This window comes from Nuphar pumila, chromosome 2, assembly GCF_984573655.1.
Source record: "Nuphar pumila chromosome 2, dmNupPumi1.hap1.1, whole genome shotgun sequence".
NCBI classification, from domain to species: domain Eukaryota; kingdom Viridiplantae; phylum Streptophyta; class Magnoliopsida; order Nymphaeales; family Nymphaeaceae; genus Nuphar; species Nuphar pumila.
Window position 1 is genome coordinate 31875512 of NC_143250.1, and position 23578 is coordinate 31899089.

Below are 23578 nucleotides of genomic sequence, written 5' to 3' on the forward strand. Positions count from 1 at the left end.
ACTGTTATCACATACACAAATTTCAATCTCAAATCTCAATAATCAGATACAGAATCTTTGATCCCAGGTTGTTTTTGCTTTGCAATCAAACACTGGATTTTAGCAATTCATTGAGATCCTAAGGATCTACCTAATCACCTCAGATCTGAGATCTCAGGTATTTAAACGCACCCATATTCATGCTATAAGACTTTAATATTTGTTCTATTCTTACATACTTCAAATCTTGGTTTTAGTAAACTTAGCACTTAGTAGAAGAGGTAAACTACACCAGGATATGCTGCTGTCAAGGTTGAGTCTTACAATAAATTAACAGAACAAAGTCTAATTAAACTCTTAATTTAAAAAACACATATACGATATTGGTGTTGACATAGCAAAGTCAATACAAATATCAATATTGAATTGAAGACATTAAGATTAATAAACATCAAACACTAACTGCTTTACCAATAATAAATTAAGGAGAAGATCAGTTTTGATCTTTGTGGTTCTATCTCCATCTATGACTTACATAATACAAGGAGAATAGGAATTAAAGAATTAAATTACCATAAGATTGATTTTGTGAAAGATATTCATGGCCATATGTATCCCATGTAGCCAGGGACCAACGAATTTATGCACCTGAAAAGCTTGGCAGAAACTTGCATTCCTCCAAGGATCCTAAATTGAATGAATCACACATTTCCTCTTTTCTCTTTCTCCTTTTTTACCAGCTTAATATCAACTAAGAAATTGCAAAACAGAGAAATTATAGAATCCTTTTACTGCGTCTTGCCCGAGGAATACCAAAGCTTCTTTTGGCAGACTAGAAGTTTCTCCTTCCCCGTGCTAGATTCAGCATCACGCTTCTGACAGCCCCATCTCATTCCCTTTGCAATGTTAGATATTGCCTCTACAAAAATGTTGGACTCACGGATGAGCGCATAGCCGTTTGGTCGTAGGATACGATCCATTTCAAGGAGTACATATTTCATATCACACCTAAAAGGTTCAAATGCAAGGAACCACATCAGCAAACTGCAACTACTATAAAGGAACAATTCTGTAATTCACCTATCTACATTCATTAATTTTCCTTTCTCTTTATGGTGCCGCAAGCATGAGAATACAGATGTTTTATAGCATACAGTACACAGATATAATTTGATGTTACCTGTGGCTTTCAGCAGTAAAGAGACCATCAAGATGCAAGAGATCGTAGGTTCGAGGATATGTAGAGAATGCTTCACACCTGGAATGACAAATGAGCATAAGATTACATGTAGGGATGGCAGTGGACCAGGGCGGGGGGGAGGTGGGGAGGGGACAAGGTCTCCACCCCCACCCCATCTCAAAATCCGAACCTCCACCCCAGCCTCCATCCCCGTTTCATGTCCTCCATCCCCGGTCCAAACGGGGCCGAGGCGGAGCGGGGGGGGGGGGGGGGGGGGGGGGGGGGCGTTTCCCCTCGGTCTATAGTCATCCTTTGAAGGATTGGGGACGGGACAGGGCGGGGTGGGGCAAGGCGGGGATTGGGACGGGGACGGGGCGGGGCAAGGCAAGAAGGGGATGGGACGGGATGGGGGGAGGCGTAAGTCCATCCCCGCCTCTATCCCTGCACAGGGAGAGATTTTAACCTTCATCCCCGCCTCCATCCCCGTTTCATGCCCTTCATCCCCGGTCCAAGCGGGGCGGGGCCCCGTTGTCCCCCGGTCCAAGCGGGGCGGGGCCCCGTTGTCCCCCGGTCCACTGCCATCCCTAATTACATGAATACATACAAAGACACATATATAAGTATGCCGGATCTCTTCAGCAGGTAGAGTAGCTTACCAGTCATGATAAGTGCCGATCAACCCTCGGTCATAGATCACGCTAAGAGTATTAACACTTTGGGATGAGACAACATTCATGACCCACAATGGAGAATCAATAAGTGCAGCAGCAAAACCTCCATACAATGTGTTCATGTCCATAATGTTTCGAATTTTATCACTGCCTAGTGCAGGAAGCACGGCTTTGTAATGCTTCACCCTCATTTTCCACTTAGAGTCATCTTGTTTAAATGCACCAGCACTTCCTCCATGAATCATGCTAACTCGCTCAGGAGCAACATGAAGACGCTCAGGCCATTTTGGGAGAGATTTTAATCCAGTTTTCTTCAAGTTTTGGCTTGGAACAACTACACAGGGCTTGACAGGGACATACCAAGCAGCATCTGGCTCGAAACTATCATCGCATTTTGGTGGGTAGGTATCTGGCTTATCCAGTTTATCATAGCAGCTATCATCTGAGGTTTTTTGCCACACTGAAATGTCATCCTTTTTGTTGTACAGTTTGAAACACAATTTTGTTAGCAGACTCTGCAAACTGTTGTAATCAGATTTCTGATCCTCAATTGTGGTATTCCATCCACGCCATCTATTTTCATAGTTTACAGGGGGGCCAGACAGGACCCAGAAACCCCCTGGCCGAAGTATGCGGTGTATCTCTACAAGGTAAACTCCACCTGAAATGATTTTTTCTTATTATCATACTGCATATCAAATGATACTATGGGGAAGAACCAAGATAAAACTAAGGATGCACATAATGAATAAATGGAAGACTGGATTCATACAATAAGGCCATGAAATATCAGAAAACTGCACCATGGCTCAAATATCACCCTTTGGAAAGTTGAAACAAAATATGTTGATACTGTTATCCATAAAACCTGAAACATAGGAAACACAGATTCCCTCTTTTTCTACAGATCAGAAAAAAATATCTACAATTCAAATAATCAAGAAAAGAAATCTGAAAACATGCCTGATCATATGATTAATTTGTTGTGCACCATTCTATTTAGATTCAGAGTTAAGATAGCAAAACAATGGCCTAAACCAACCCAGAAATTTGTACTAATGAAATGACTGAGATATAAACTAGGAAAAGAAAACAGCCAGAAATCATCCGTGTCAAATAGACAAAAAATAAGTCGTATGATTCTTTAGTATTGTCAAGATTGTCTACTTCAGATCACACGCTTCTTCAAAACTCCAAAACAAAAACAAATGAATTAAGGAGAAATCGGTAATAAGGTTGATACATTTTAAATAATCCTAGAAAATAGACAGAAGGATTAATGCTGATATATTTCAGAAAGCACAAAAGCATCCATGAGGATTACTCTCTAATATCATTTTGTACCATCAAAAATGCAAATCCCTAGAAGAAAATGTCTCTCACAATCATCTTGAGGTCCATAATAAACAATTAGATGTAATATCATTTCAATTTCATGGTCATGACCAATTCTGGATAAAAAAGATAAGATCAACTTTCTTGGTACCTATTATCTTGTTAGACAAATACAGTTGCCAAAGGATGTCCAAGCGACATCGATAAATAGGACAAGAACTCTTTACTAATTGTGAGTAGCACTACCTTGTGACCGTAAGTAGAGTGAGCTCAAGAACATGGTTAAGATTATCATGCACTTTGAAAAACCCAGTGGAACATCATATGTATACAGTAGTGAACTTGATGTGCAGAAAAACCACTTCCCTATTGAACTTTCTGATGCGGAGCAATGCATGCAGGGAGAATGTTGAGTATTTCCTATTACAACAGTAAATAGTGTAATACTATATATATAAATTAGGGGTATTTTAGTCTTTTCACAACATTGTAATAGGTTGTGCTCATTAAGGGCTCAACATTATTTTACTTTTTCTTATTTATTTTTAAAATAATGTCCTTTAGCTTAAAGCTAAGGGAATTATTGTATTTAGCCCTTAGAGTCATTGGGACCTCCCCAACAGTTCTATTTCTAACTGTTGGGGATGGTCCCAAGGCTTTAGTGTGTGTGTGTGTGTGAGTGTGTGTATATAGGGGTGAATCCCCTCGTGTATTTTAATGCTTTCTCAAGTATTTTGAATATATAAAATCTTATATTTTTTAAGTGTGTTCTTGGCCCCTAAGTGGCCTATCAAAATGTGATTTTGTGTTGACCCATAAGTGGTCTTTGTGCTCTTTGATATTGTGTTCTTGTAAGCCCATAAGAGACTCTCTTGTATTATTTTTCTTGTTTCATTGCATGGTATCAGAGCTTTGGTGAATTTTCTTGAAGGCAAGTTGTTTGTGTGGACGTGAGTTCATGAATCGTAAGATCATAGTCTCGTGGTGTCCAAAAGAACGTTGCTTCTACTACCTCCCTTCTCTACCTCCTCTCTTCTCTGTTACGGAGGAACAACGAGAGAACGTAGTTATCATTCCCGTAAGACTAAATGACTTCAACAATGTGATGTGACTCTGTGAGCATCAATTGTCAAACATCAAATTTGGACCAAAGGTCGATGGGGTTTGGTAGATGAGACCGAGAAAGAGCCTAAACTCAAGCTTACAAAGATCGACAATGGTAAAGAAGTGCAGCTCCAAAGAGACGACATGAGCAAAGTCGTTGCCGAATATGAAAAGAAATGGAAAAAACGGAGGATGGGTCATTCCAAGATTATGGAATGACTCATAAATAGTGTTTGACATAAATAATTGTTCTAGTCTAGCCAAATTTGAGTTTGCAAGTGATGCTTGGAAGTATCTCCAAGATATGTATTCGTTAAACATTGCTCATGTATGTAATCTTCAACATAAAGTTAAGACCATGACCCAAGGAAACATAAGCATAAGAAAATATTACAATGCTCTATCTCTTCTTTGGGACGAGTTAGCTCATTTAGAGCTTAAGTGGCATTGTCCCATGAACATAGAGCCCCGTGAAAAACAAATTAATACATAGTATATATTTATTTTATAGATGAACTTAGAATCGAATTTGAGGGTACTAAGTCTGCACTTTTGCATAGAGGAGGTGTTCCCTCCTCAGTTGAAACATTAGAAGAACTAACTATGAAAGAGAATAGGTTGAAGAAACCTACCTCTTCCAAAGATCAAGACTTGGTTATTGCTATGTCAAGATCCGGAAATCACATAACTTACAAGCTCCCTCAATTTGGAAAAAACTTAAATAACTATGAATACAAGAAGAATAAAATATACCATTTCTGAAATAAGCTGGATCACATTAAACCATTTTGCCCAAAATAGATAAGAGAAGATCGAAGAGATGAAAAAAAAGTGGTTTCTGTAGGGCCTATTAAAAATATAAAAATGTAATATATATAATATAATAATATATTTTTTTATTTTTTTATTTTTTTATTTTTTTATTTCTTTTATTTTTATTTTCATCTAGTTCATTTTGAACCAGACTATTTATCTAGTCAAGATCACATTAGATCTTGACTAGAGAAATAGTTGTTGGACCTAGTCCAATGGCTATAAATAGAGCCGTTGTACTAGGTCCAACGACTCTTTTGAGAAAAACTCCTCCTCTCTTTCTATTCTTGTATAAATAGGAGTGATCCCCTCTCCTTTGTAATTCAATGCTTCTTAAGCATTTTTCATGAGAAATAAAATTTTATTATTTTATCTTGTGTTCTTCCATTTATACTCTTTTGTGGGTTGTGCATGTAGTGTCTCTAATACACTTATTGTGAACTTTTGTGCTTTTGTGGAAGACCACAATTTCATTACATGGTATCAGAGCTTGAAAGCTTCTAGATCTTGGAGAGTTTCCACTTTGTTTTTCATGCCTCCTTAGCAAAAGGCAATTATCTTCTTGTTCGTGATTCAAGTGATTTTTGTGCAACTCTCATTGAAGAAAGAAAACGTTTGGAGGATAGAATGGCTACACAAATTCGTTATTATACTCTTTCTCTTTCTTTTTCTTTTTCTCTCTCTTTCAATCTATTTTTTTTCTTTCTTTTCTCACCCATGTAAAAGATGGATGACAATGATAAAGCCACCATCATGCCCATGAAATTAAATGACACCAACCATGTGATGTAGGCTTCAATTATGAAACATCACATTTGGGGAAAAGGGTTGTGGGATATAGTAGATGGTTTTGATTCATAACCAAAACTAGTTCTCACAAAAATTGAAAATGAGAAAGAAGTACTTCTCACGGAAGGAGAGAAAAATAAAGCCTTAGCTACCTATAAGAAAAAATGAAAAGAATGGAGGATAGGACACGCCAAAATTATGTCATGGTTAATTAATAACGCTGACATCAAGAAATGCTCTAGTCTAACCAAATTTGAGCAAGCCAATGAAGCTTGAGAATATCTTAGAAATATGTATTCCCTTAAAGATATTGCACATGTGTGCAATTTGCAAGACAAAGTTCGGACTTTGACTCAAAAAGACAAAAGTATTAGGGAATACTATAATGAGTTATCCGAACTTTAAGAAGAGTTGGCCCTTCTTGAGCCAAAATAGCATTGTTCCGAAGACAACGAGATTCGCCAAAAGCAACTCGATATGGAACACTTTTATCAATTTGTAAATGATTTAAGGCCGGAATTTGAAACTACCAAATCGGCTCTCTTACATCGAGGAAAGGTTCTTTCAAGAATTGATATTATAGACGAACTAACTATGGAGGAAAATAGACTAAAAAAGAATACTCCAAAGCATGAAGACGATTCCGTTCTAACTGTATCTAGACCAAAAAATTATGTACGTACTTATAAGCCAACCTCACTTTGGTAGACAAAATAGTGATTTTGACAAAAGAAAAGTTATTTGCCACCATTGTCATGAATCGAGGCACTATAGGCCTCAATGCCCTAAGTTAAAGAGAAGAGAAGAAAATAAAGTTGTAACTGTTGGTTCGGAATCAAAAGATCAAATCAATTAAGATGCACTTGTATCTATGGCTCAATTAATGGAGATCCTTTAACCTCTTCTTAAAGAAGCATCCTACTCAATTGAAGCCTCAACCGAAGTAGTGGTTTCAGCCTTTTCCGATCCAGGTAACTTTCTTTAGCTTATGGACTCTGGTGCTTCTTTTCATATGACTCCAAATATCAATAGTTTGTCTGAATGTCTTAAAAATAACTCAAGTGTGTCAAAAGTTTTCATAGTCGATAGTACATCTTTTGAAATTAAAAGAATAGGAAATTTTGAAAATCTTCAAAAATCTAAAAAATTCTTTATTTCAGAAGTTAGATATATTTCTAAACTAAATCTAAATCTTTTATCTGTTTCTCAAATATTTGATTACATGTGTAATATCTCTTCTCATGGTTGTTGGGTACAGGATCGCCAGTGAGGAAAGCTAATTGAGGAAGGCCATAAAGAAGGATGACTCTATTATATGGATTTTTTGGAATTACCCAAGAATGCTTTATGTTATAATGTTCAAAAACTAGAATTGGATCTTTAGCACAAAAGATTTGGCTATCCTCATATGTCTAAAATCCAACATTTTTCAAGTTTAAGAAAATTTTGTAATTCAGAAAGTTTTACTTGTAAAAATTGTATTCTTGGCAAAATGAAAAGGTTACCATTTCATGATAGAACTTTTGTTTCTTCTAGACCACTTGAGTTAATACATTCAGATGTTTGGGATCCTGCACCGATCATATCAAAAGGTGGATATGCATATCATGTAATTTTTGTCAATGACTTTTCTAGGCATACTTGGATTTACTTCTTTAAGCATAAATCAAAGGTTTTTTCACACTTTCAAACATTTCACAAAATGGCTAAAAATAAATTTCAAAATGATATTTCCATTTTTCACACTAATTTAGCATGAGAATTTATATCCAAAGAATTTAAAGATTATCTCAATTTACATGGCATCATATATCAAAGATCTTGTCCACACACCACAACAAAATGGTCTAGCCAAACGAAAACATCAACACATTATGAAAACCACTAGGACTTTATTAATAGCAAATCAAGTTCCAAAAGGTTTTTAGGCAGAAGCTACCCTAACTGCTACCTATCTCATTAATCGAATGTCATCTTCTTCTTTGAAAAATATAACTCCAATTAAGAAACTTGTTAACTTATCTCCTGATTACTCTAGATTAAGAGTCTTTGGATGCAAATGTTTTATTTTCACCAACAATAATGATAAACTCTACCCCTGTGCCATTCCTTGTGCCTTCTTAGGTTATGCAGATAATAAAAAAGGCTATAGGTGTTTTGATTTTCAAAATGAAAAATTGTATGTATCAAGAAATGTATCTTTCTTGGAAAAATAAAGTTTCTTTGAATTTGAAAAGCCCAAAGAAGTAACCGAATATTTTTTTTTGATAGATTTGACTTCAAAATCTAATGAATGTGATCATGAATACGATTTAGACAATTATCAAGGTATTGTTGATTCTGAACATAATGTTGATAATGAAGAGCAAACTCATAGGGATGTTAGTCTACAATATTCAAGACGTAGAGAATCCCTTCCATGTGCATTAGAAAAATACTCTGAAATGCAAACCAGAAGGTCATCCAGAATTTTTAGACCTCTTGAAAAGTTTGTATCCTACGAATCTTTTTCACCCATATATAAGGCATTTATTGCATTAATACAATCATACATAGAACCGTCATCCTATTCTCAAGCCAAAAACCATACAGAATGTGTAGAAGCCATGAAAGCAGAATTGGAAGCATTAGAAAAGGCTAACACTTGGACTATTCAAAATATTTTTCTAGGCAAGAAACATATAAGTTGTCGATAGATTTACAAAGTTAAAACCAAGAGTGATGGAACTCTTGAAAGGTATAAAGCCAGATTAATGGCCAAGGAGTATGCCCAAGAGTATGACATCGATTACGAAGAAACTTTCGCTCCAGTTGCCTGAATGACCACGGTTAGGACATTAATAACTTTAGCTTATATTAGAAAATAACTCTTTTGCAGAAGTAGGATGCATTCGTTGTCTACGTATGCCTTTGGAGAATCCTCTTTCGGTCACCAACCATCCCCTTAGGAGTGAACTCAACTAGCTATTCGGGATATTTAAAAATACATGGCATAATAGACCCCCGAACTAGTCTCAGTTGTTTCTACGATTCGTGCTTTGCGCGTACCCGCACGCCAGCTAAGTATCAAAACAAAAGTTATCATGTTCACTTCTTGTTTGCTTTATACTATTTATTAATTGCTGCTTATGCTAGTTGTAACATTTAATTGTGTTGATAAACTGTTTATGTTAGTTGTAGCATTTACTTGTGTTGATGAATTGCTTATGCTAATTATAGCATTTACTTGTGTTGATAAACTGCTTATGCTAATTGTAGCATTTGTGTTGATAAACTGCTTATAGAGTTTCTCACTTGTATAAACTGCTGAGCATGATAGAATTAAATGTTGAGCATGATCGAATTAAATGCACACTTAATTTTGTTCTTTACTGTCCTATTTGTGCACCTACCAGCTTTTCGTGAGACTGACCCATTTCATGGGCACAGGTGACGAATAGGTTGCGAGACAGGCGATGGTGTGATTGCGAGATGGTTCGAGATCCTATTGTTTTGTTGTCAGCTAGCATCTTGTACTTTTGGGTTTTTGGCAAAGGGTTTTCCTCAGGAAAACCAAATTTTGTACAATCATATCTTATCTTGAATGCAATGGCTTATTAAAATGTTTGCAAGTTACTTCTATGTGAAAATGTGGATTTTTACGTTAACGCGCCCAAGGTTGTCAACTTGCCTATCATCTTTCTTATTCAAAGAAAATCGCTTCCGCTGATATGTTAAACAAAACTCTTTCAAAAACTCTGATAAGAAAAGAATTTTTCAGCCTTTAAAACTTTTAAGAAAGGTTTATAAGTTTGAAATTTTGGAGCGTTACACATAAAATCCTTGTTTTCGTGTGATTGTTTTCTCCTTTTGCTTTTTTAGTGCTTGTTTCTTCGATATCCTTACCTTTTGGATCTAGTCATTTTATATCTAAAGAAACATTTGAATTACTGCATTCAGATGTATGGGAACCGACTTCAATTGTGTCCAAAGGAGTAGTATACAACAACAACAACAACAATAATGCCTTCATCCCAAACAATTGGGGTCGGCGATATGAACCAAAAAGAAAATCATTTTGGGTCCTCCACATGAATCCTTTGTTAAATTGTCTACGAAGAGACAATACACATACGAGCACAAATACTTTATAAAAGAAGTGCACGATGGCACTCTCACAACACTTGAACAAAATATGCAAAAAGCATATAAATAATAAACATGTAATAATGCATGTTAGAAAGTGACTTGGAATGCATTGGATTCAATAATGAACCCATACCTATGCACGTGAAGTGCAAACATACCCATTAAAGGGAACAACATAAGCACATAATGTGCTAATACATAAAACCCAAAAAAAGGGAAAAATATGACATAAAGTCATAAGTTACATATCATTGAAGAATAAATGGAAAAGGGGTAAAAACCCCATTACAATGGAGCATAAGCTCCCTCAAGTAGTAGTGAATTCAAAGGGGAAGAGCCCCTATTTATAACCCTTTGAGGAGCCACATTGGGGGATCCCAAAGGAGTCGTTGGGAGCCCCCAACGGTCACATTTGTGACCGTTGGGGGCTCCCCAACGACTCTTTTGGGGAGTCCTCCAATGTGGCGCAAACCACAAAAATCATATTTTAAAAAATAAAAACAAAAAGATAAAAGAAAGAATTACAATCATATTCTGAAATAGAATATGCGTAAAATGACTAAATTACCCCTATTGCCTAAAATAGAGAAATATATATTTTATATATATAATTAGGATAATACATATGCATATATACCATATATGAATATGTATTATACTTTATATATATATAATATATATAATATTACAAATGTTGGATGATACATTTTAACATCCTTCTCCTCCAATCATTTCTATCCAATGTCATGTCCTCGGTGAGGTTCAAAGCCTTCATATACTTTCTTATCATCTCCATCCAAGTCTTCTTAGGCCTACCCCGACCTCTTTTAGCTAATATATTTTCTCATTTCTCCATCCTTCTAACCAGAGCATCATTAGGCCTTCATCGAATATGCCCAAACCATCGTAAACGATTCTCACTCATCTTATTTTCAATGGGTGCAACGCCTACCTTCTTACGTATTTCCTTGTTCCAAATCTTATCTTTTAGTGTCTTTCCACACATCCATCGAAGCATACGCATCTCAGTTACACTCATTTTTTGAAAATGATGTCTCTTGGCAGCCCAACATTCCGTACCATATAGTAAAGCGGGTCTAATTGTTGTCCTATAAAACTTTCCCTTCAACCGCAATGGCATTCTAAGATAGCACAACACTCCAGTTGCACTTTTCCATTTCACCCACCCAACCTTAATCCTATGATTTACATCTCCATCAATTTCTCCATTCTTTTGAATGATAGATCCCAAATTTTTGAAACAGTCATCCATCGCTATTTTCTTGCTCACCAAGCTTCACTACACTCTCATCACTACTTCGTTGCTTACTAAACCGACATTCCATATATTTTGTCTTACTCTTACTCAACGTAAAACCTCTTGCTTCCAAAGTCTGTCTCCATAATTCTAACTTAGCATTAACCCCAGCTCTAGACTCATCAATTAAAACAATATCATCAGCAAACAACATACACCATGGCACATTTTCTTGAATTGATCTCGTAAGTTCATCTAACACTATAGCAAAAAGGAAAGGGCTTAATGCAGATCCTTGAATTGATCTCCAAAGGAGTAGTAGGAGTAGTATCATACTATTTATTTTTTTAGCTGGTTATAGTAGACATACATGGATATATTTCCTTAAATACAAATCTGAAGTATTTGATTGTTTTAAAAAAATTCATCATTATTCTAAAAATCAATTTAAAGCCAACATTAAAATTTTTAGATCTGATTCTGGAGAATAAGTTTTGACAAATTATTTCAAAAATTATCTTGATCTCCATGGAATCATTCATCAAAAATCTTGCCCCTATACTCTTCAACAAAATGGCCTAGCAGAAATGAAGCATAGACATATTATTGTGACTACTAGGACCCTTCTTATATCCAAAAATGTTCCTAAAAGTTTTTGGGTCGAAGCCACTCTTATAGTGGTTTATTTCATTAATAGAATGCCTTCAAACACTATTGGAAAGTGTTCTCCAACTAAAAACCTATACAAAACTCCTCCTGATTATAAAAAGTTAAGAGTTTTCGGTTGTAAATGTTTTGTCCTTACCAGAGTTACCGAAAGCTTCTTAAATAGGAGGAAAGCCCGCTTCCCGGAAACTTGCTTTGAAAGCGCGATACTCCTCGCTTCTGAAACTTGATGATAATCTCGATTCTCCCATGCTTCTATGCTTTCCACATGCTTTATCTATTCTTCTTATATGTTTTCTCACTCTACTTTTCATGTTTTTTAAGTGTTTCCTCTCACACTTCTCACCCACCTCTGTATGCTTTCTCTAAATTGGCATTCATCATTTTTAGATTTTGTTAAAAATTTAATTCTTACACTAAAAAATCATGAAATTTAAGAATAGTCACTTTTATTTTAGTTTTTATTTGTGTTCCATTTCTATTCCCATTCAATTCTTATATTGCTTTTTTTTTATTTCTCGCTTCTCGCTTCCTATGCATTTTAAAATGCATCGCTTCTCGCTTTCGCTTCCCGTATCGTTTCCCGCTTCTGCTTCCTAATCTGACAACCTTGATCCTTACTAACAAAAATGACAAACTTTTCGCTAAAGTTATCCCTTGTGTTTTTTTGGGATATGCCAAAAATAAAAAAGGGCATAGATGTTATGAAATTTAAAATGACAAAAAGAAATGTTATTTTCCTTGAAAACGAAAATAAATTTGATAAGGATAAATCCAAAGAACATTATGAGTATTCCTTTCCTTTTGATCTTGCTAACGAGCATGATAAAACTATTGACAATGATAGTATTTATGAGAACAATGATGATAACATTCATGATGTACATGAGAGTGACAATGATGCACATGAGAATGAAAGTGGAAGTCTCAATGACGTAGACCAATCACATAATGAAGTGCAAATTTATACTCATCGTACCGAAGATCATCCTCCATGTGTTTTAAAAAGATATTCCCAAAATTAAAACATAGATCCATTTAGTATTAGAAAATCCATGAGGATTTCAAAAGCCCCTAATAGATTTGTATCCAGTGACTCCTTTGAACCCAAGTATACAACTTGTCTTATAGTCATCCACTCTTATGTAGAACCATTCTCTTATAATGATGCTAAGAATCACCAAGAATGTATTAGAGTCATGAATATTGAATTAGAAGCTCTTGAAAAGGCAAAAACTTGATAAATTCAAACATTATCTAAAAGAAAGAAAACCATAAGGTGTAAATGAGTTTACAAAATTAAAACCAAGAGTGATAGGACATTAGAGAGATATAAAGCTAGACTTGTAGCTAAAGGGTATAGTCAAGATTATGAAATAGACTATGAAGAAACAATTGCTCCAATTGTACGAATGACCACCATTAGAACTCTCATTACTATAGCTTTAATTAAAAAATGACCTATCTTTCAAATGAATGTTAATGATAAAGTTTACATGTGGAGCTGGCACATGGAAAAGTTTTTCGCATGTAGAAGACTTTATATGTTCTAAAGCAAGCCCCTAAGGCTTGGTATGATCGATTCACTAGTGTGATGACTCAACTAGGTTTTAAATCTTGTTATACTAACACTGCATTGTTTGTTAAGTCTTTAAATGCAGGTATAGTAATCTTATTTCCCTATGTGGATGACATGATTATCACAAAAGGTGATAAGCAGGGAGTTAGTCAGAGATTTTTTACGAAAAACAAGTTGATACTCCTGTGGTTATCAATGCCAAGATGAAAAAGGATGATGGAGAACCTCTGAAGGATCCAACTTCATACAAACAAATTATTAGAGCTCTAACTTATCTTTCTATTACTCAGTCTGATATTGCTCGTGTCATTCATTCAAATAGTAAATTCCAACATGTTCCTACTACAATACATATGAGTGTTGTAATGATGATTATTAGATATATCAGGAATACTATTAGTTATGGTTTATTCTTGTCATCTTCTCCATTAGAAATCATTGCATATTTAGACTCTTATTGGGGTGGAGATATGAATGATCGACACTCAACTACAGGTTAATGTGTCTTTGGAGGTGATTCCTTGATTTCATGAAAAAAATGCAAAAAATAACAAAAGGTGTTCCTATCTTTCACATAAGCAAAATATCAAGATATGAAAACTACTAATTCTAAGCTGGTGTGACTGAGACAATTGTTTGAGAGTTCACATAGCAAAACCCTAAAAATTATATTATGACAACAAAACCGCAATTTGCATCGCGGACAATCAAATATTTCATGAGCAAACCAAACACATCAAAATGGATTGTCATTATGTCAGAGAAGATTTGTTGAAGACCACTATATTTTCATATGTACCATCCGAGAATCAACTGGCGGACTTCTTCACCAAAGCACTTCCGTCACCAAGATTTCAATTCCTCCTTAGCAAACTCTCGGTTGTAACACTGTGTGTTTGAGGGGGCATGCTAAGTATTTCCTATTACAACACTATAAATAGTGTAACATATGTATATATAATATATAAGGGTATTTTAGTCTTTTCATAACATTGTAATAGGTTGTGCCCATTAGGGGCACAACAATATTTTTACTTTTTATTTTTTATTTTATACTAATGTGCTTTAACTTAAAGATAAGGGCATTATTGTATTTGGCCCTTAGAGTCATTGGAACCATCCCCAACAGCTAGAAATACAGCCGTTGGGGATGGTCCCAAGGCATTAGTGTGTGTATGTGTGGTGTATGTATAGGGGCGAACCCCCTCTTGTATTTTAATGCTTTCTCAAGCATTTTAAATAAATAAAATCTTATATTTTTTAAGTGTGTTCTTGGCTTCTAAGTGGCCTGTGATTTTGCATTGACCCATAAGTGGTCTTTGTACACTTTGATACTGTGTTCTTGTAAACTCATAAGAGGCACTCTTTTGTATTCGTTTTTTGGTTTCAGAGAACAGCAAGTATTAAATGTACACTAAAATTATGCAGCATTTATATGCATCTTGACATAGTGATCTCCCAAGTAGCTGATTAGCTTGTTGAGCATTTTCATTATTAAAACGGATCTTTATAGAATCTACTGCTCTCTCTCTCTCTCCCCATATATATACATAATTTCCAGAATTTGTATCAGATATAAACTGCAGCACCCATCTCCAAGTCCTAAGACTGTTAGTTTGCAGCTTCAATTGAATATGTGCTTTTGGGACCACAAAGAGAGTGACTCGGTGCCTCAAATTAAACTTGCTGAAGTGGCCAGATTCTAGGTAAAGCTGTAGTGAGCACACTCTGCCTAATATGAGTTATCTAATTCAATTGCCAACTAGGTTACCTTTTTTATCAGGTTTGAATCTGAAACCTGAATTACTTTAAAAAACACACAAAACAAGAATGTTGGAGGGAAAGAAAAGATACCAAATTCGGTCCATGGGATCAGGCACCTAGAGCAGTGAGCCATATCGAATGAGTTTGATGGGAAAGGGAGTCTCTGAGTAGATAAAATTCCCAATATTGCAGGAATACCACGTTCCAAAGCAAACTGCACTTGAGCTTCATGATTATCTCTTGGTGCAAGGGACATAGTTAGAATTCCACGACCTAGTAAATCACCACCCCAACTAGCAACCTGAAAAGAAAAATACAATTGCTTTGAACCAGGAAAGATTCATGAAGAGTATAAACGGAAGGAGAGTGATAAGTAAATAATTATAGGAATATGTAGAAAATGAATATTCATGTACTTGAATGTGACCATACATGTGTTTCATGCAGGAACCTATCTCTAGTAACAGGGACAATTGACACTCACCCCACAACCAGTATCAAGAGCTGTTCGAATACTCTTATCCTTCATTCCTGGGATCAAAGCTTGCATAAGATCCACATACTCACCCACCCCTTTGGGGAACATGGTACCTCCTCCTGGAAAGAGGAACTTCTCTCCTTCTTTTCTTAACCAGTTTTGATTTGATTTCTGACTGTTGATCCAGTCATAAGGAACATTTCTACAATAAAATAAAATAAATGAATGTGATTCATTCAGAGGATTCCAAATATGTCTTTGTGTGTTAGAAAAAATAATTAGGGGCAAGGAAGATTCATGGTAACACAAAGCCACCAAATTGCCACTATATACTGAGAAACAAGACTCAGAAATGAAAATTAAAAAGACAGAACAGAATACCTGTACCAACATTCATCCTTGCTCTTTGGCCATTTAATGGGTGGCTTATACCCGTTTGGTGGGGGAACTAGGCATTCTTTTCTCTCAAATGGTGGAGGACAGTGGCGCTCCATGAATGACAGTCGATGGACATTGTATTTCTTCCACCTCTGCAACAAGAAGGATAATCAATTATCACAATCTACTACATAAATATGATGGTTATATTAATAATATGAGACCTAGTTCATCTTTCAGCCAGGAGCATCTGCAAATGTGAACCGAGGGTGTTACAAGGTCTAAATTTTTCAGCATGAGACAGAAGAATTGCATAAGTTCCTTTAGTGTAGAATCACAGCAAGCTTCACCTCTTTAGGCTTGGCTCACAGGCTCAAAGCCAGCTCAGGCTCATTATGATCTTAGCATAGTTGGCTTATTCTCTAATAAGGAAACATTTTCAATAAGGTTCTCAATGGAAAGAGCTGACCAAAACCTCCTTATGATAGCCAGATACCTCAATCTACTCTACAGGGTTGCAGTTGACGAATATGATACTTAAAATATACATATTTTAATATTAATTAAGTCAACCTTAAAAATGATAAAAAATATTATTTTACCAGGTCTGGTTCATGTAGTTCTTATCGGGTCCGGGTATGGTTTCTCTTATAGTAGACCCAATTAGACTCGGGTCCGGACCCGATACCATACCCAAAAATCTGGTCCAAATCTGGTTCCACCTGGGTCCGAACCAAACCGATCCGTTGACACCCCTAAGTGTGTCCCTGCTAATTACTCAGCTTGTTATGCTTAACAAGCTAAAAAAAATGAACTAAACAAAGAAATAAGTAGAACTTCGTACCTTTGGATCTGTGCATGGGGTGTAGTCCTGATATTCGATGCCACACTCAGAAAAAACAACAGATTTAAGCTGAGGAGAAGAAAGTGCAACTTTTGTACCAGGTTGTGAGTCTACAACCACATGCTTTACAAACAATCTATGTTTCTCAGAGCAAAATATGCCACCAAGAAAATATGAAAGTGCACACAGTAATACGACCACCAAAGTGATTGGGAGAACTCTGAATTTTCTATCAGGATAATGCCCTGGCTTGAGTTCTTCAACCTTCACCTTTTCCGTTATAAAGTACCTGTACAGGAAATACTGATTTTGTTAGAACAATTCAGAACAGAAATTAATTGCTAAAGTTGCAAAAACAATGAGCCTGTTATTTATTTTAGCAGATAACTGCCCAACAAATGATTCATTGCATTATTCGACATTGACAAAATGCAAGTAAAGAGCAAACATATATGAATTACATATGGCAAGAATGACATTGACAAAATGCACTTGCTAGTAAACTAGATTTCACAATTTTATAGCTACAATTTCACTTAACCAGACACCTCCACAAAGAAGCCTTAAGATTTCGCTTGCAATGAAAATATATAGCCATTTTTTCAATGAGAAAGAGAGCTTAATTCAGTTGTTGAAAAAATAAAATAAAACAATTTTCAAGCATAAAACAAAAGTAGTTTTCTTAGAAACTTACAGGCCCAACATCCTTGAGAGAAGATGCTTTCTGCCATCCTTGGAATTAAAAACAAAATAAAATGCTTGTGCATCAAGCAAACTATCAGGAAATGAAAAGAGCTACAACCATCTTTACTTTTGCCTTATTGAATCTTTTTCCTTTTGCACAGGCAAATCCAGTTAGGGAAACAATATCAACTAGAAGACAAAGTTAAGTACTGAACAGAGACGTGAAACAAAAGATCGGTAAATACAACATGGTGATTCCACTCCTTGTCAATTTTCAATTAAACAATCTCCAGAAAAAATTGTTTGTGATAATTGATCTACATAAAAAAATGATAACTAGAACAGTCACACATGCATAGCAAGAATGATAAAAAGTACTATTGAATCTGTGAATTTGTCAGATACACAAGACTTTCAAAAGAATGTAATATTATTGTAATGCATAAAACCAAAGAAGGAAAAAGAACTCTATGTTCAGATCTATTGAAGATTCAGGAAGCTCAGCTGTTTACCCTGATTCAGTGAGATCAGTGAATTAATGCTGGTCAAATTCATTGTCTTAAAAAATAATAGTGGTTAGAAATGGAACTTGAATTCTTCGTTTCATAAGCCTGACACATGGTAATAAGCAGAGGCTAGGACTAGTCGAACTTTGAGATACTGACAATCTAATATGACATTTCAAGCTCAGATCAATTAAAGATCGAGATCAAAGAGCAAGAAATAGCTACAAATTGAGATAGATCTGTCATAAAGAAGAATATCGCATTCACCTGTTCAGAACACAAGCAGCTCTGAAGAACTTTTACACAAAATAAACATGGATCAGTGGTTGGTTCTGTGGATAAATTTCATCAAAGCCAGAAATCATGGCAACTTCTTTCGAGGTTACGCAATGTTTCAACATCCCAGAAATGCGGCAAATCAAATAACTCAGTGCATATTCATTAAATCACAAAAAAGACTATTATATTTCAGGATCTTGTCCATCATAAAAACCGCTGGAATCTTAGCAAAAATGAACAGAGAAGGCTATGACTAATACATAATTACTAAAACTACTCGGGAGAACATTGAAAATTAACCAAGATCCAAATTCTAATTGCATATAAACAGCGGATCACTAGCAAATCAAAGTCTCTTCTCATTCAAAATCAATTTATAAACCGAAACCATCGAAATCCATTTGTGGGTACCCAAAGTTCCAATTACAAACTTTCCCACTACTAAACCAGTCTAACCATGACAAGCCAAAAAGAAAGAAAGAAAAAAAAAAGACAGAAAAAGAGCATACTTAGATATGGATAACTTAGCCATGTCGTTCCAATGTCCAGAGCCCACAGAAACAGCAGAGACAAGCAACAGATCTGCAGAGAGTAGAAGAAGAGAACCTCAGAATTTAACTTAAGAATTTAACTCCCTTCCCACCAAAACCAAAAACCAAACTCATGTAGATGAACAGTGAGTAACAAAAACGAAGAGGCACCAGTGATGGCGCTAAGGAGGCAAAACAAGCTGAGCAAACCAGAGAGAGAGAGAGAGAAGTAGATTTGAATGTCAGAAAAATGAAGTACCAACCTCACCAGATCTTTCCGTATGATTTCTCTATCAGAGAGAGAGAGAGAGAGAGAGAGTTCTCTTCTCTCAGTTCGAGGCTTCAGCAGAGCAGCCTAACATCTACTGCCTTTTATTAACCTCCACAATTACTTTGTCGGCGACCCTTTTTTGCTCACCACCCCCCCCCCCCCCCCCCCCCCCCCCCCTCAATCACTTACCGCGAGATCTCTCTCTCTCTCCGCGTCTGCGTGGCAAGAGTCAAAACATTGGGATGAAGACAGAAGACAAAAGTTGGACCGCTAATATCAAAAAGACCAAAATATCACGGATCTTTTAGAAAATGACCTAAAATGGTCGGCCGCTAGGCCTTCACAGGAGTCCCTCATTTTAAGTGCAGAAGGGCCAAAATATGTTAGATCGTTGAGGGCTGTCAAAGAGTCGGATTCTGGCCGAACCATGTTGGATCCGGATCCTATTATGAAGCCTTTCTTAAGTCAACCTGGTTTTGTTGGTCCAGATACGGTTCCTGGCTTAGAAGTTAGAACCGAAACGCGGATTAACGGAAAGAATTGATATAGAATCGAGCTGCTCTTAATTGGAGCACAACTCAGGTCTGGGTCGGGTTCAGCATCAGTCAAATGAGGTACTTGGAAGCTGTCATCAATAGTTTTTTTGGTGGATTCTGGTCAATTTATTACCAGGCTGTGGTGGGTAAAATCTGAGCTAGGAAGAGTATGGGTCGAATATGCGACCCACCCATATTCTTTTCCAGGGATATGGTGGATTGTAGGCATACACCAATGCGTCTAGGGCTGTCAATGGGTCAGGTTTGTACCGGGTACCTGGTCCGAACCTGAATCATAAAAAATACTTAAATTTTATCTGGGTAAGCTCAAATCCAAGCCAAGTAGCCTGCAGGTTGGGTTTGGGTTATGACTTTTGTTGGATATCCTCAGGATCCAAGTTTGAGGTTTCATTTTCTTGAGCTAACAAAACCTGAACGGAACACGAACATGAATACGGCAACTAGTTATTTAGGCGGGTTTGGATACATCTTAATGAGTTGGATATCCGACCCGTTGACTGTGTTAAAATGCATCTATATTTTTCATTTTCATAACTAGGTGGAATTGGACGCACTAATATGGGTCAGGTATGGGTTGCTATGGTGACGGTCTGGGCCTTTATTAAGTCGGATGTGCGCCACTGGACCTGGGCATGGGTCACATGTACCTAAGCTGGATCCTAGTTGGTTGCGGATGGACATAGACTGATCCAACCTCTTCACAGCTATGTATGCGACAAAGATACAGACACGTAGGGGACACGATACAAATTCGAGACATGGAAATAAAACTTCTTTATAACTAGAACACAAGGACACGATATCTCTTCTTTTTTTTTACTAATAAAATAATATATAAATTTATATCTTAATATATAAACGTCAAATATATTATTGAAGATATTATTATTATAAATATTAAAAAATACTAAAAATACCGTTTTTCATGGATACTAAAATATCGTTGAACATGCCACAATGTGTCGAGTCGTGTCTTCTGCACAATCGACCCCAAATGGCGTGTTCGTGTGACATGGCTTCACAGCGGTACTTTAGTAGGGGTGCATGTACGCAATATTTATCTTTAGAATATAAAATTAATATTGTTTTCTCACATTTTTAACCTAAATGGATGATCAAATTTTCTTTTGTTTTTCCCTGACGAAGAAGACACGATATTTGTCACTATGATTAATTTCGTCCACTAGTGCTCGTTATGTGACCACTATTCCCAAGTAGGTTTCATGTTTTAAAGAAAAAAAAAAGCATAAAAAAAAAAAAAACTCGGCTCAATCTTCTAGCAATAGTACGATATAGAAAAATTGTTGGATCATTAATCCCCATTGAACAACACCTATTCATCATGATTAATTAAGAGAGAGATTAGGCAGTTAAACATAAATTGCTAGTTTTTCCTTTTTATTTCAATGTCATTTATTATTACCATGTCAAGAAGAGCAAATATGGACCTGAACCATGTAAAAAACATAAAAAATTATTATTTTGTTAGATATGGTTCAGGTCCGATTCATGTATTCCTTATAGGATCCGAGTATGGTTTCTCTTATGATAGGCACGCGATTGGGCCCCCGAATCCAAACCCAATGCCATCATCTCAAATCAGGCCTGAGTCTGGTTCCATCTAGATCGGAACCAAACCCAACCTGTTGACACCCCTACCAGTGATCCAGCCTTACAATTTTGATGTACACAGTTTGTTCAGTCTAAACATCCTAATTAGAATTTTACATCTTCACAAGAGGGAGAGGGGCACCTTTGTAATTCAAGAAATCTCATAGTAGATCAATCTTTTTCTTTCTACAAAATTCAACTAAGCTTATCATCATGGCAGTGAAAACAATTTGAGGAGGAGGAATTGAATTATTGGTACAATGGAAACAAATTAAGGAGGAGGAATTGAATTATTGGTATAATGGAAACAAATTGAGGAGGAGAAATTGAATTGTTGAGATCCAAGATGAAGTCGATGCATAGTGAGACATTTAGTGATGTATACAGTTGAAGCATCTTCTTTACATATATAGACAGATTTGAACCTTGTTTATAAGGACAAAATGATTGATTGAAAGTGCCTAAAGCAAGAATTTTTATAAGGGTTAGAGGTTTGGCATCTCCAAATAAAAGCTTGTAAGTTGTGAAGTGACACCATCACATGTTGCATGGCTGTGGGGTACATGCGCATGTCCACCCTACACTCGTCTAAGTAACTGTTCCCTGACATTTTTTTTTGTAAATATAACATGAAATGGAAGTGGGAAATTATGCAAGTGTTAAAAAGTACAGTAAAACCGGAAGTAAGATTGGTAGCAATTGTGAAAATGTGAGAAGCAAAAAGGAAAACATATATATATATATATATATATATATATATATATATATATATATATATAGAGAGAGAGACGAACTATAACCATCAACATTACGATACGAAAAACAGGTTCAACCAACATTGAACCTACCGGGAAACCAAACACGGGCCCAAGACATGCCAAGGAGCCCCAAAAAAGGAATAAAAAGAAAAATAAAGATGCAAAGAAAAAAGGAAGAAAGAAACAAGAAGCAAATACAGTTAGGCGACGAGCATCACCCATGCTTCCCTCAAAAGAGAGAGAGAGAGAGAGATGAAAAACACAAAAAAAACAAAGAGAAAGAAAGGGAAAAAATGAGATAAAAAATAAGAATAAAGTGGAAAATGAAATACAAGCGAGAGGAAAGAGATTTGAGAAGCAAGTGAGAAGTGCACTTCTGATAAATTGAAAGGAAGTTCTCTCCCAACACTTCTCCCTCTTTTGAGGGAAGCATGGCACTTCCTGCTTGGGAAGCAGGTTCTCCCCCCTTAGGAAGGTGCTTCTGGTATCTATGGATAGGAGCACAAAGTCAGTTTGAATCTAGGCATTACTGAATTCGACCTAATTGGATATAGAGAGACAAAAGCAATACTGAATTCAGATCCGATCAGCTAATCTGATATATTCTTATAATTTATCAGGTCAGTTTATCCGTTAGATTCAATTTGACTTCAAACTTGAATAACAAATCTGCATACTGAATCTGAATCTGAATCTGATTGTTATATATAAATTGGTTTCTGTTTGGTTTATCTAATATGATTTATCCAACTAGAATCCGATCTGTGTCCGGACAATTGACACACTGTACCCATCTTACTATTCGAAAGAGAGAGAGAGGGTTGTGGTCCATGGTTGGTCAAGTGGGAAAGTGCTGATATTGGGTGTTAAAATTTAGGCAGGTGCTGGACCCAGCTCAGCCCATTTTTGCACTGAACGGACAAAGGTTTACCTGAAGCAAATTAATGGGCCATCAGATTTGAAAACTGGGCTCAGGTCAGGACCTAACTTGTGGGGCCCCACCTTGCAAAAACTAGTGGGTTTGAACTGAACCCAAGGGATTTGGATTGCATGGTAGTGGGCCCCTTCACGGATGTACTCAAGATTTGTCAGTCCTGCATTCTCTTTGCTCAAGTTTACACCGTCGGCAAGGTGACTGACTGTATGGCAGGCATAGCCAGAATGCCATATTCCTTTGTATTATGGGCAAAGACACGCGGACACAGGTTTGACTTGCAACTTTGATTTTTTTTTTTGCAAAATAGGACACGTGCGCATGAAATTTTTTATTTTAATCAATTTAAAACTAATTTTTAATATTTTAAAGTTAAAATATATTTGTATTGAAATAAAACTTTAAAATAATAAAATAATATAAAATATTTTTGTACGCGTCAGTGTGCTCATGTCACCAAGGTCACGCCACCAACATGACGT

General features: G+C 36.2%; 1 protein-coding gene across 2 annotated transcripts; it reads right to left on the reverse strand.

The window, feature by feature from the left end:
• Positions 1 to 420: 420 nt before the first annotated feature.
• LOC149845175 (putative methyltransferase PMT21) lies at positions 421 to 19331 on the reverse strand. 2 transcript variants are annotated; one of them, XM_089995575.1, is made up of 9 exons: positions 19229 to 19331; positions 18945 to 19017; positions 16967 to 17255; positions 16126 to 16274; positions 15751 to 15946; positions 15357 to 15567; positions 1816 to 2491; positions 1160 to 1237; positions 421 to 987 (listed from the first exon to the last, which is right to left on the reverse strand). In XM_089995575.1, exons 2-9 carry the CDS (start codon positions 18965 to 18967, stop codon positions 768 to 770), a joined length of 1842 nt encoding a protein of 613 aa, XP_089851701.1. In that variant the 5' UTR covers positions 18968 to 19017; positions 19229 to 19331; the 3' UTR covers positions 421 to 767. The 2 variants fall into 2 exon arrangements, with proteins under 2 accessions (XP_089851701.1, XP_089851702.1); XM_089995576.1 differs by having other exon boundaries at positions 19234 to 19326.
• Positions 19332 to 23578: the final 4247 nt, after the last annotated feature.

Bases quoted from the DNA above. Each gene is read 5' to 3' on its own strand.
- LOC149845175 (XM_089995575.1), bottom strand. From the start codon at position 18,967: ATGGCTAAGTTATCCATATCTAA. The intron at 17,256-18,944 runs GTATGCTCTTTT...TTTCCTGTACAG, and splicing joins GCTAAGTTATCCATATCTAA to GTACTTTATAACGGAAAAGG. The intron at 15,568-15,750 runs GTGAGTGTCAAT...TTTTCTTTTCAG, and splicing joins CTCTTGATACTGGTTGTGGG to GTTGCTAGTTGGGGTGGTGA.